At 39.7% G+C, this 13,057-nt stretch overlaps 1 protein-coding gene across 5 annotated transcripts in view; it reads right to left on the bottom strand.

Annotated features, from left to right (window-relative positions):
• Positions 1-2,870: 2,870 nt before the first annotated feature.
• DHTKD1 (dehydrogenase E1 and transketolase domain containing 1) overlaps positions 2,871-13,057 on the bottom strand; it is a 50,084-nt gene continuing 39,897 nt past the window's right edge. For 4 of the 5 annotated variants that reach the window (XM_081820581.1, XM_081820582.1, XM_081820584.1 and 1 more), the window contains 4 exons: positions 5,982-6,064; positions 5,479-5,648; positions 4,045-4,130; positions 2,871-3,231 (listed from right to left, as the gene is read on the bottom strand). In XM_081820581.1, the coding sequence (XP_081676707.1) occupies positions 3,130-3,231; positions 4,045-4,130; positions 5,479-5,648; positions 5,982-6,064 (441 nt within the window). In that variant the 3' untranslated portion in view covers positions 2,871-3,129. Of the gene's footprint in view, positions 3,232-3,367; positions 3,496-4,044; positions 4,131-5,478; positions 5,649-5,981; positions 6,065-13,057 lie in introns of all 5 variants that reach the window. The other variant, XR_014145467.1, reaches the window with a different exon arrangement.

Raw genomic sequence — 13,057 nt, 5'->3', positions numbered from 1 at the left:
CACTCTACCTCGACCTCCCACAGTGTTTTAGCACATCCAACAAGAACATTTCTCTCTATGTGTAAAATGCTTTGTCATCTCAAATAGATTGTTAGTCCTTTGAGGACAAAGGGCATTTTCTGTTTTACTCCCATGTATTTCTAACGTCCAGAACAATGCCATATATGCAGTAAGTGTCCAATAAACTACTGGGGAGATACCATCCTACTCTTATAGGGTCATTTCTCACTTTTATTCAATTACAGTTGATTCTGCATATGAATCAGAGAAGAACAGGGAAGCAACACTAAAGTAACATACTTTTATTAAAAGTTTTCTAAGATCGGGGAGCCTGGGTGGCTCAGTCAGTGAAGCATCTGCCTTCGGCTCAGGTCATGATCCCAGCGTCCTGGAATCAAGTCCCACATGGGGCTCCCTGCTCAGCAGGGTGTTGGCTTCTCCCTCTGCCCGCTCCTCTGCCTACTTGTGCACTTGCTCTCTCTCTCTCTCTCTGTCAAATCAATAAACAAAATCTTTAACAAAAAGAAAAAAACAAAGTTTTCTAAGATTAACTGATTTTGCAAACGGCAATGGGGAAATAACAGTCTGCTTTAGACTGCGTAGTCAGATTTAAATACAAACATGACAATGAGTTACTACTCCCATTGAATAATTTAGTTGTTTGTTTGTATAAAAGTAGGTTGTAAATATTGAGGATTTAAAAACATTTTGTCCAGATTTCCCCCAAATACGATGGCTTTAGCCTGAAACTTAGGAGAAGCTGAAGATGAAAAGCAAATATCCAAGTACATCCAAGGGAAATGGAGGTGAAGCTTCTGGAACCTCAAGATCCAAAAGTCTTGATTCTTATCTGTGACTTCCTTCCTGTGGAACCTCTAATTTCTTTAAACTGCATTTCCTCAATTTTGTAAAATAGATACTATTTCTATTGTCAGTCAAGGAATTTTTAAAAAATAAAACTTCAGAGGTAATACAGTCAGGCTAAAAGAAGTTATGCTTTAGAATATTTTCTAAATAGCATGCATACAGAAAACTGGTTCTTAAGGAAGAAAATTTTATTTTACTAAGAATACGTCACTTTAGACAAAATCAACATTGTTTTCCATGGTTGTTAATACTTCTCTTCAACGAATACCCAATTTGAGCTCTATTCTTCATTGAATATGAAATTAGCATAGATAGATATAAACAGGATACAAATATCACATTATCAAATTTCTCAGAGGAATACAGTAAGTATTTTTATTTTACTTTGCTATGATATTTTTATCCCCTACTTTATTACGGGAGTATTTGATTTGGTCCCTTCCTACAAAGTAATTCAAAATGCTGACCCATGTTGCAATAGTGATTGAGAGTAAGAAGGTTAAAATACAGAAGACAAATTTTTTTTTTAGAAGACACATTTCATGGCTCATGGTGGAGAATATATAAGATACCAGAGATATTCAGAGAAATCTAAACTTTAAAAAAAAAAAAAAAACCCTAGTTTTCCATCTCATTTTGTGCTTAGACTTTGAAATTTTTAACTCAAGAAGCCAAGAGATCTGAAAAAAATGACAGGGCTTTCCTGTTTTTCTAGTTCAGTATACAACACTGATAACCGTTTTCATTAAATAGACCTTTGTAATTGTATCGACTTACTTGCATGGCCCCAAGTTACTTGATTTATAAGGCTTGACACAGGAAGGAAGCATTAAGGTGCATAGGAATAAAAGGGCTGTGAATATTACAGAAATATTAAATCAATACACTAATGCATACATTTAAGATGTGAATCACGAATCTCCTCCTGTGGCCCGAACAACCTACATGTTGATTTTGAAAGATGTCACCAGTTGCCAGGAAAAATGGAGAGGCCATTCCAGTGCTCCGCCACTTCTCCATTACTTCTGAGAAAAACTGTCGTGGCACCAGAATGGTAGATGGCCGAGCCTCTGCAGCACCAAGTCATGGAAAGCTACATACACAGATTGCTGCTGTTTAGTTATGCTTCCATGAAGTTTCAGAAGTAATGCAGTGGGTTGGTGATCTCCATAAACCCCCAAGAACCTGGTGCTGGAAAGTTTCCAGTAAACACCACGAATGAACAACATCACTTCATCATACCTTTTAGCCGCAAGACGGACTAACCAGGAGCTGAAATCCCCATGTCAGATACCGAAAGTCAATTAAAAATATTAAGATATCATTGCAATAACAATTTAGGGGGAAAAAAGATACTATGACAAAGCAGACCACAAATCAATTTCACTGTAGCTAAAGCTCCTTAATAATACTATGCCAAAAGATTGTACATCCAGAGTCGTCTGTAATGGGGTGGATATTTAAGGACAATGGGTGAAAACAACTCTCTTGAAGAACATGCATCAGGACTAGTATGGCTCTGCTGCAGCGTTTGCTGAAACATTTTCCACGGCGGCTGGGAAGCAGCACCTGAGATCACATAAAATGAAAATATTGGTAGTCACAGGACTTTGAATAAAGAACTGCAAAATTAATGAAAATGACATGCATCAGGCAAATTGAGAAGTAATGTCGAGGTGATCTGTATGTAAGTTCTGTAAGTTCTGTAAATTCAAACTAAAGAATCTTTCCTGGGCACATATAGTTAATGAGAAAATGTACTCCGACGAAGTCTGGATAAGGCACTAGCTCTCCAACTCACTCAGATCTAAGCAAAACTTAACACTGTTGTACGTTTAAGGATAAAGGTGACTCGTCAGATTCATGGATTGATGGATAATTCCCTTGGCTATTCTGCGTATTCCGATTAAACTGTCCTCATCAATCCCAACGAGGAACACAGACTTTTCATGTCACCTAACGGAAGAAGACAGTAGAGGAGCCGGCTTTTCTTTTCATGGTTGTTTTCTTTTTTTCTTTTTTTAAAGATTTTCATTTATTTATTTAACAGAGATAGACAGAGAGCACAAGTAGGCAGAGCGGCAGACAGAGGGGGAGGGAGAACCAGGCTCTCTGCCGAGCAGGGAGCCCGATGCGGGGCTCGATCCCAGGACCCTGGGATCATGACCTGAGCTGAAGGCAGCTGCTTAACCGACTGAGCCACCCAGGCGCCCCTCATGGTTGTTTTCTTAAAAGGAAGTAATGCTGGTTCAAAGGACACCATCAAGCAAAGGTCTTGGTGAGGACATCTTCATGCTGCTGCAGATGAAGGGTGCCAATTCCTACAGCAGGGGCTGACAGAGGGGGTCGGCTCACAAGACGGAGCTATGATTAGAGCAGAAAAGAAATAAAATGACCTTTTGACCTGATCAGAGCCCTGCTTTATTCTCCCGAGGCAGTGCATGCATTTCTCTTAGCTTGTTTAACCACAAATCACCTTTCTGGAAAAATAACGGGTTACCTAGAATAGACTGGAAGGAGATATTTGTCACAACTAAAAACTAAATTCCAGGCACCATAAAGGGAGATCAATGCTTGAATCTGTCCTATTCTTCAGTAACTATTAGTTGATTTCAGCAGTAGAGTTTCCTAAAGTAGAACAAATGAAAATGATTTGATCCAGCAAACTAGTAACAAATGTGTGAACTGCGTTCTAATCAAAGCAAAATAGGAAGATAAACAGAAGCCCATTTGCTCTTCTCATTGTTCTTCCCTCCTGACAGTATAATCAGGAGGAATGTGGCCTTTGATGGACTATGTGCATGAGCTTTGTGCATGAGCCTCAAAGAAGCGTTAGTGGGCACCTCTTCTCCCATATTGTAAAACAAGCCTGCTCGTCACCCTGCTCCCCAGGGCTTGGATTGTGACCTTTAGGACAAGACTAGTGGGAAAGAGAGCTGACAGGTAAGGGCTTTTACTTTAAGTATAATCACTTTTTCTTACATGATACTAGCACATGCACATATATATCTTGATAAACATTCAGCATTTTATTCCGAAAAAATAGCGTAAGTTAGATTTTATAGTTTAGTTTATCTTTAAAAGAATTGGACTGCTACTAGGGGAGAAAGCCATTTATTGGCATGCCAGGAGAAATAACACACATACACAAAACACTATAAGAGAGAAAGCTATTACCTTGCAGGCCAGTTGCTTTTCAAACCTTGGAGAAACAAAGCACCATGGACCCATGTTCTGAGGCTCCTCCTGACTCCAAATAAAATCTATAGCAGAAGAAATTTCATTTCAGTACTCCAGGTAAACCTACAATACACACACACTATATATATACAGTATATATGTACATACACAGACACATTATAGCCATATGTACACACATAGGTACATAGTGTATATGTATGTATAGGTCTCTTCAAGTAAATATATGACTTTCCAATATGGCATGGTGTTGCTTTTTTTTTTTTTTTGACAAATGATAGTCATGTATCCAGCACCTCATTCATGATACAGAACAATTGTATCGACCCCCAAAATTCCCTCATCCTGGCCCTTTCAAGGCAACTTTCCTCCAGCCCCAACCTCTGGCAACCACTGAGGTTTTCTCTCTCCCTATAGTTTTGCCTTTTCCAGAATGTCAGATAAATGGAATTATATGATATGGAGCCTTTGGTTCTGGCTCCCTTGAACTAGCAAAATCCCAAAGGGGGTCCCAAAGCCATAGTTCACTCTCTTTTATTGTTGAATAGTATGCTATTGTAAGGATGTACCCTACATCCTTGTTTATTCATCCACAGGTTGAAGGACATCCTGGTGGCTTCCAGTTTGGGGCAGTTATGAATGAAGCTGCTGTAGACATTTTTCTGTGAACATGTCATTTCCCTTGGGTAAATACCTCGAGTAGACTGGCAACTCTCTGTTGGAACTGACAGACTGTTTTCCAGAGTGGCTGTACCACTTTCCATTTCCTCCTGCAGTGAAGGAGGCTTCCAACTGCTCTGCTTCCTCATCAGCTCTTGATATCGCCAACTTATTGTTTTGTTTTCATTTTAGCCATTCTAATAGGTGTGCAGCCATATCTCATTTTGGTTTCAATTGCATTTCCCTTATCACTACGGGATAAGATGTTGAGCATCTTGTCATATAGTTTTTTGTCATACCATTCTTTGGCTCAAATCTTTTGCCTAACCAAAGGTCATGAAGATTTTCTCCTTTTTCTCCCAGACATTTTAGAGTTTTATGTTTTACATTTAGGTCTGTGATCTTGAGTTAATGTCTGTACCCAGGGCAGTCTGTACCCACATGTTGAAAAGGCTTGCCTTTTACAGTTACATCGATCTATCCTAGACAATAGTATAGCACTGGTTACCTCCAACCTCTCAAGAAATGACAGGTCTTAAAGTGAGAGAAGGGGGGTGGGGCACAGAAAGGGACACCAGAAAAGACAAGGAAACATTGGCTCTAGCATGATTTTTTTTTTTCATATTTCCAGATTCCAAAAGATTCAGTCTCCTAAGGACCCTCACTGCCCCTGGAACCTCTTTTGATATGAGACATTGGAACAGGTTTCAGGTATCTAAAACCCAAAGAACCCCACCAAGAACAACGCTGTACCTTTAACATGTTTGTATTTGCTCATCTCTTGCTGTAACAAATCCAGTGGGAAAGGACAGAGTTCCTCTAACCGGATGATGGCAAAGTCATGCTTTTTGGCCTCCAAGGATTCTCTTTGCTTCAGCAGGGCGTAGAAATGTTTGCCACAGCAGAACACTAGACTCTTGACCCTGTTGGGTAGAATGGAGTGAAGGAGAAATATCTGAAAGAATTGTATCAAAAGAAAGAGGAGACTGTGTAGATGAAAATGCTTCATTACAGAAGCAGGGAGGGGCTCTGCAGTTGGGTTCAGAAACATGCTTTGCCCTGACAAGCCTTCTTCAGCAACACATGCCTCCAAAGCTCAATCTTCCACGCATACTCTAACTTCTGCCCCGTGGATGCAAAGGACTTCTATCAGGATAGAGGAGATGTGGGTCACTTTGGGTTCCTTAACATGAAGTAGGTTTCCCACTAATTAAAATTCTACTGCAGAGTATGAAAACAGATACACATCAAGTTACTTTTTGGGATCCACAGATGAATCGCCAATGACCGGCTTGAATGTTGTTCCTGGTGCCATTTCTTGAAGAGTTGACACAGCTGCCTAAGGAGGGGGAAAAAGCCACAAATCTATCAACCAAAGAAAGGAGCTGAAGATGGCTTGACTTTTAAGGGGTCTTTACCAAGAAATAACATCAAACTTTCCTCCTAGGACCGTAAGTAAACATATGTACTGATAAACACAATATCTTTCAAAAAAATGCCAATTGTGTGTATTTCGGAATAAAATTATTTTTTCAAGATTACGTAAGATTGCCTTTCGTCGGGCGCCTGGGTGGCTCAGTTGGTTAAGCGACTGCCTTCAGCTCAGGTCATGATCCTGGAGTCCCGGGATCGAGTCCCGCATCGGGCTCCCTGCTCTGCAGGGAGCCTGCTTCTCCCTCTCCCGCTCCCCCTGCTTGTGTTCCCTCTCTCACTGTGTCTCTCTCTGTCAAATAAATAAATAAAATCTTTAAAAAAAAAAAAAAAAAAAAAAAAAAAGATTGCCTTTCGTCTGACGCTGCAACAAAATTTTAAGAATCAAAATTTCAGTTTGATCCCACTTTAGTCTCAATAAAAATATGCTTTCATCTGTTGGAGTCAGAAATGACATTTGTGAACAAAAACAGCTAAACTAGGACAAGGATTTCTGTCTTTAGGATTTTGACTATAATTTATAAGTGAAACCTAACAAGTCAGAACAAGCAAGAACAATACATGAATATTTCTGTGATGAAAAGAAATTTTATTCATGAGCTCAATTTAAGTAAGTACTTGTCTCAAAGAACTTAGCATAGACAACTCTAATACATTTCCCTATAGTCTAGTCCCAAATGGGAATACATTTTGACTGGTCTACTGATAGGTAGCCATGCTGATGTGGGATACTGTGATATAATTTAAAAAATTAATATTAGGGGCACCTGGGTGGCTCAGTCGTTTAGCGTCTGCCTTCAGCTCAGGTCATGATCCCAGGGTCCTGGGATCGAGCCCCCCATCAGGCTCCCTGCTCTGCAGGAAGCCTGCTTCTGCCTCTCCCACTCCCCCTGCTTGTGTCCCCTCTCTCGCTGTGTCTCTGTCTGTCAAATGAATAAATAAAATCTTTTTTAAAAAATTATTAACTAAAAGAATGAAATAAAAATATGTACTTTATATATTATCTATTGTATATATAATAATCTATTATATATAGATATATATTTATTTTATATCATATATATTTATTTTATTCTTATTTTTTATTTATTCTTATTGCTAAATAATGAATGATAGAAGCCATCTTTCTCCATCCTGAACCCTTGGTCAGCTCCCACTTCCTAGGGCAGGAATCAAAGGGAGCTGGAGGGGCGCCTGGTTGGCTCAGTCAGTGCAGCAAGTGACTCTTGATCTTAGGGCCATGAGTTCAAGCCCCACATGGGTGCATAGAGCTTACTAAGAAGAAAAAAAGAAAAAAGGGAATTGGAGTTCAGAGCTGGGTGGAAAATTTCGGTAGAATTTAGGTACCACTTGTCAGGCAAACTCCTGAGTCATGTTTGTCACATGGCAAGCCATCTCTGAATATGCATGGAGAGGGTGGACTTCTGTTCTGCTAGATCACTTGTACCAATAATCTAATTTTCAGTAAGAAATCAGACTTCAATAATGGTGGTACTCACAGTTAATAAAAGGACTTACATGTTTAATGAAGATAGTCAGCTACTTAATAAGAGTAGTTTTTCACTTGAAAACCTATAGGATAGCTGTTGTTATTTTTTGGGGGGGACAGGAGGGGAGAATCTTAAGCTCCATGCTCAGTGCGGAGCCTGATGCGGGGCTTCATCTGACGATCCTGAGATCATGACCTGAGCCAAAATCTAGAGTCGTACACTTACCTGTCAGAGCCACCCAGGTGCCCCAGCTGTTGATATTTTTAAGGTTCCAAAGCAAGGCCTCACTTATTTGGTATTTTATATATATTAGACATGGGGAGAGGAGTGGACTATTGGGGCCAGAATGTGAACTCTTATTCTCATTAGAAACAGCAAAAAAATTCTCAATAAAATTTCCAATTGTTCACTCAGTACTTAGTTATACATATATATATATTACATTTAATATGATTATACTCCTTTATAGTAACGATTGAGGGAGCAGGTGACACCCTTAGGGGTACAATGAAAGTTGGGTCAAGAATCCCAAATGTACATATTTCTTAGAAATAAATGATAGTAATTTGCATTATGACTTAGCCCCTTTCACACTGCAGTTTCAAAATATCTCTGTCAAAAGAGCCCCATCAGAAAGACTGTGTTAAAGGGATTGCATTAATTTTTCCTGAATGTCCTGTGATGCTGCTGGACCCCCATCTCAAAATGTGCATGGTGGGCTCGAGGAACAGTCGGTGGAGCAAGTGAGAATGAGGAGATGAAACCCGTGAATCCTGCCATGGGTGAGAGAACGGGCAGTGCCTTGCCCCAGTACGGGCTCCCAGAGTCGGCAGCAGGGAGAGGCAGTGGAGAAGCACGGAGGGCAGGATTTAAGGAGGCACCCACTCTGGGCTCAGGCAGGTGCTGACCGCCGGTAGACGCAACTCACTCACCGCTTTCAACACCCCTTGATTCCAAATATACATTCTCAAACCTTGGTGAGAAGCACAAGGAAGTCTTGAAGAGCCAAATCCTGAATGACTTATTTCACCTCATTTGCCTAGCATCCAAATAAGTGCAAAGGTTTTTTGAATGTTAATCCTAATTAAGATTCTCATATAAAACTGGAAAAAATTCTCGCCAATGGGATAAATATATGCTTAGTGATATTTATTATCTTGAACTCTGCGTATTTTTGTGATTTTAAAAAACATATTGTGGGGCGCTTGGGTGGCTCAGTCGGTTAAGCGTCCGACTCTTGATTTCGGCTCAGGTCATGATCTCAGGGTGGTGAGATCGAGCCCCATGTCTGTCTCTGCGCTGAGTGTGGAGCCTGCTTAGGATTCTCTCTCTCCCTTTCCCTCTGCTCTTCCCCCTCCTGCTCGTGTGTGCATCCTCACTCTCTCGCTCTCTCTCTCCCCCACTCTCAAAAAAATAAAAATAAAAATAAATTAAAAATAAAATAAAAAACATACTGTGTGCTTAACACTTAGTTCAGGTGAACCAAGATAAAATGTACCGTTTAAAAAAATATTTTATTTATTTATTTGAGAGAGAGCAGGAGAGAGAGAAAATACATACCCTTTTAAATGTTACAGCAATAAGCTATACTGTCATAATGTTTGAAACAGGAGTCTACCCACAGGTAAATCATTTAACAAAAAAAACTCAGTAAAAGCCAATGAATATCACCCTGGTTTTCATCAAAATACTTAGAATTCCCAACTTGCTACTGTCAATATAGTACATTAGACCTGGTTTTCTCTGGTTTTGCTTTCAACAGTTTGTGTTACCCACAGTCAACCTAGGTCCAGAAACAGATGATCTTCCTCCTGACATATGGTCAGAAGGTCACTAGTAGCCTCACGCTATGTCACAATGCCTACATCATTCACCTACTTCATCTCATTGCATAGGCATTTTATCATCTCGCTCCATCACAAGAAGAAGGGTAAGTACAGCACAACAAGGTATTTTTAAAAAAGACCATATTCACATAACCTCTATTACAATATATTGTCATGATTGTTATATTTTATTATTAGTTCTTGTTAAGCTCTTACTGTGCCCAATTAAGAATTAAACTTTATTATAGGTATGTAGGTATAGGAAAAGACATGGTGAATGCAGGGTTTAGTACTATCTGCGACCTCAGGCATCCAATGGGAGTCTTAGAATGTATTCCCCACAAATAAGGGAAGGATATTGATGCTTCCACTATTTGCACTTTAAAACTTTTTCTAAAAAATTATTTCTGCTCACAGTGAGACCGAATGCTCCCTATATCCAAGTTATTCCGGAAAGATTTTTTTTTAAAAGAGAGAAAGCAGTGAGGCCAATTAAAACTAAAAGGATATTTCTGTTTAAATATAATTAGACACAAGGAGAGGTTGGGAGGGGGATAGGTGAAACAGGTGATGGGGATTAAGGAGTGCACATCTCAGATGAGCACCGAGTGATGTATGGAAGTGCTCAATCACCATATTGTACACCTGAAACTCATGTAACATTGTATGTTAACTGGAATTAAAATTTAAATTTAAAAAGCCAATAAAATTTAAATAAATAAATAAAATTAGACACAGGAAAGAGAGGAAAGTATGTACAAAAATGACAAAAGGACATTACAGACCAATATCCCTGATGAACATGGAGGCAAAAATTCTCAACAAGATACTAGCTAATTGGATCCAACTGTACATTAAAAGGATTATTCACCACGATCAGGTGGGATTTATTTCTGGGCTGCAGGGGTGGTTCAATATCTGCAAATCAATCAACTGATATACTACATTAATAAAAGAAAGGATAAGAACCATACAATCCTCTTAATAGACGCAGAAAAAGCATTTGGCAAAATACAGCATCCTTTCTTGATAAAAACCCTCGACAAAGTAGGAATAGAGGGAACACACCAACATCATAAAGGCCATGTTGGAAGACCCACAGCAAATATCATTCTCAATGGGGAAAATCTGAGACCTTTTCCCCTAAGGTCAGGAACACAACAGGGATGTCCACTCTCACCACTGTTGTTCAACACAGTACTGGAAGCCCTAGCCTCAGCAATCAGACAACAAAATGAAATAAAAGGCATCTGAATTGGCAAAGAAGAAGTCAAACTCTCACTCTTCACAGATGACATGATACTCCATGTAGAAAACCCAGAAGACTCCACCAAAAAATTGCTAGAACTGATACGGGAATTCAGCAAAGTCACAGTATATAAAATCAATGCACAGAAGTCTGTTGCATTTCTATATACTAATAATGAAGCAGCAGAAAGAGAAATCAAGGAATCAGTCCCATTTACAATTGCACCAAAAACCATAAGATACCTAGGAATAAATCTAACCAAAGAGGTAAAAGCTCTGTACTCTGAAAACCATAGAACACTTCTGAAAGAAATTGAGAAAGACACAAAGAAATGGAAAAACATCCCATGCTCATGGATTAGAGGAAGAAATATTGTTAAAATGTCTACACTACCTGGGGTGCCTAGGTGGCTCAGTTAATCCCCTGCCTTTGGCTCAGGTCATGATCCCAGGGTCCTGGGATCAAGCCCCAGGTTGGGCTCCCTGCTCAGCAGGGAGTCTGCTTCTCCTTCTGCCCCTCCCCTACCCCAGTTCATGCTCTTTCTCTCTCCCTCTCTGTGTGTCTGAAATAAATAAATAAAATATTTTTTAAAAATGTCTATCCTACCCATAGCAATTTACACATTCAGTGCAATTCCTATCAAAATACCACCAGCACTTTTCACAGAGCTGGAACAAACAATTCTAAAATTTGTATAGAACCAGAAAAGACCCCGAATAGCCAAAGTAATGTTGAAAAAGAACCAAAGCTGGAGGCATCACAATTCCGAACTTCAAGCTGTACTATGAAGCTATATCATCAAGACAGTATGGTACTGACACAAAAACAGACACAGAGATCAATAGAACAGAATAGAGAACCCAGAAATGGACCCTCAACTATATGGTCAAACAATCTTGGACAAAGCAGGAAAGAATATCCAATGGACGGGACGCCTGGGTGGCTCAGTCGGTTAAACGTTTACCTTCGGCTCAGGTCATGATCCCAGGGTCCTGGGATCGAGTCCCACATCGGGCTCCTTGCTCATCGGAGAGCCTGCTTCTCCCTCTGCCACTCCCCCTGCTTGTGCTTTCTCTCTCTGACAAATAAAATCTTTAAAAAAAAAAAAAAAGAAAAGAAAAAGAATATCCAATGGAAAAAAGATAGTCTCTTCAACAAATGGTGTTGGGAAAATTGGACAGCAACACTCAGAAGAATGAAACTGGACCACTTTGTTACACCATACACAAAAATAAATTTAAAATAGATGAAAGACCTAAATGTGAGGCAGAAATCCATCAAAATCCTACAGGAGAACATAGGCAGCAACCTCTCTGACCTCAGCTGCAGCAAATTCCTACTAGATACCTCTCCAGAGGCAAGGGAAACAAACAAAAATAAATAATAATAATTATTTGGACTTATCAAGATAAAAAGCTTCTACACAACAAAGGAAACAATCAACAAAACTAAAAGGCAGCCTAGGGAATGGGAATAGATACTTGCAAGCGACTATCAGACAAAGGGCTAGTATCCAAAATCTATAAAGAACTCATCAAACACAATACCCAAAAGCAAAAAATCCAGTCAAGAAATGGGCAGAAGACATGAACAGACATTTCTCCAAACAAGACACACAGATGGCCAACAGACACATGAAGAAGTGCTCAACGTTACTCATCATCAGGGAAACACAAATCAAAACCACAGTGAGATACTACCTCACACTGGACAGAATGGCTAAAATTAACCACTCAGGAAACAGCAAATGTTGGAGAGGATGCGGAGAAAGGAGAACCTTCTTAAACTGTTTGTAGGAATGCAAGCTGGTGCAGCCACTCTGGGAAACAGTTTCCTCAAAAAGTTAAAAATAGAGCTACCCGGGTGCCTGGGTGGCTCAGTTGGTTAAGCGACTGCCTTCGGCTCAGGTCATGATCCTGGAGTCCCGGGATCGAGTCCCGCATCCGCTTCTCCCTCTGACCCTCCCCCCTCTCATGTGCTCTCTCTCTCCTCTCATCCTCTCTCAAATAAATAAATAAAATCTTTAAAAATAAATAAATAAATAAAAATAAAAATAGAGCTACCCTACGACCCAGCAACAGCACTAGGTATTAATCGAAAGGATACAAAAATAGTGACTCAAAGGGGCACCTGCACCCCAATGTTTATAGCAGCAATGTCCACAGTAGCCAAACTATGGAAAGAGCCCAGGTGTCCATCAACGGATGAATGGATAAAGATGATGTGGTATATATATACAATGGAATGTTACTCAGCCATCAAAAAGAATGAAATCTTGCCATTTGCAACAATGTGGATAGAACTAGAGGGTATTATGATAAGTGAAATAAGTCAGT

The sequence above is a fragment of the Leptonychotes weddellii genome, chromosome 5, assembly GCF_054177405.1.
Source record: "Leptonychotes weddellii isolate Sample4059 chromosome 5, ASM5417740v2, whole genome shotgun sequence".
In the NCBI taxonomy this organism is placed as follows: domain Eukaryota; kingdom Metazoa; phylum Chordata; class Mammalia; order Carnivora; family Phocidae; genus Leptonychotes; species Leptonychotes weddellii.
The sequence above is the reverse complement of the archived record's forward strand: the minus strand, read 5'-3'. Positions and strand labels throughout refer to the sequence as shown.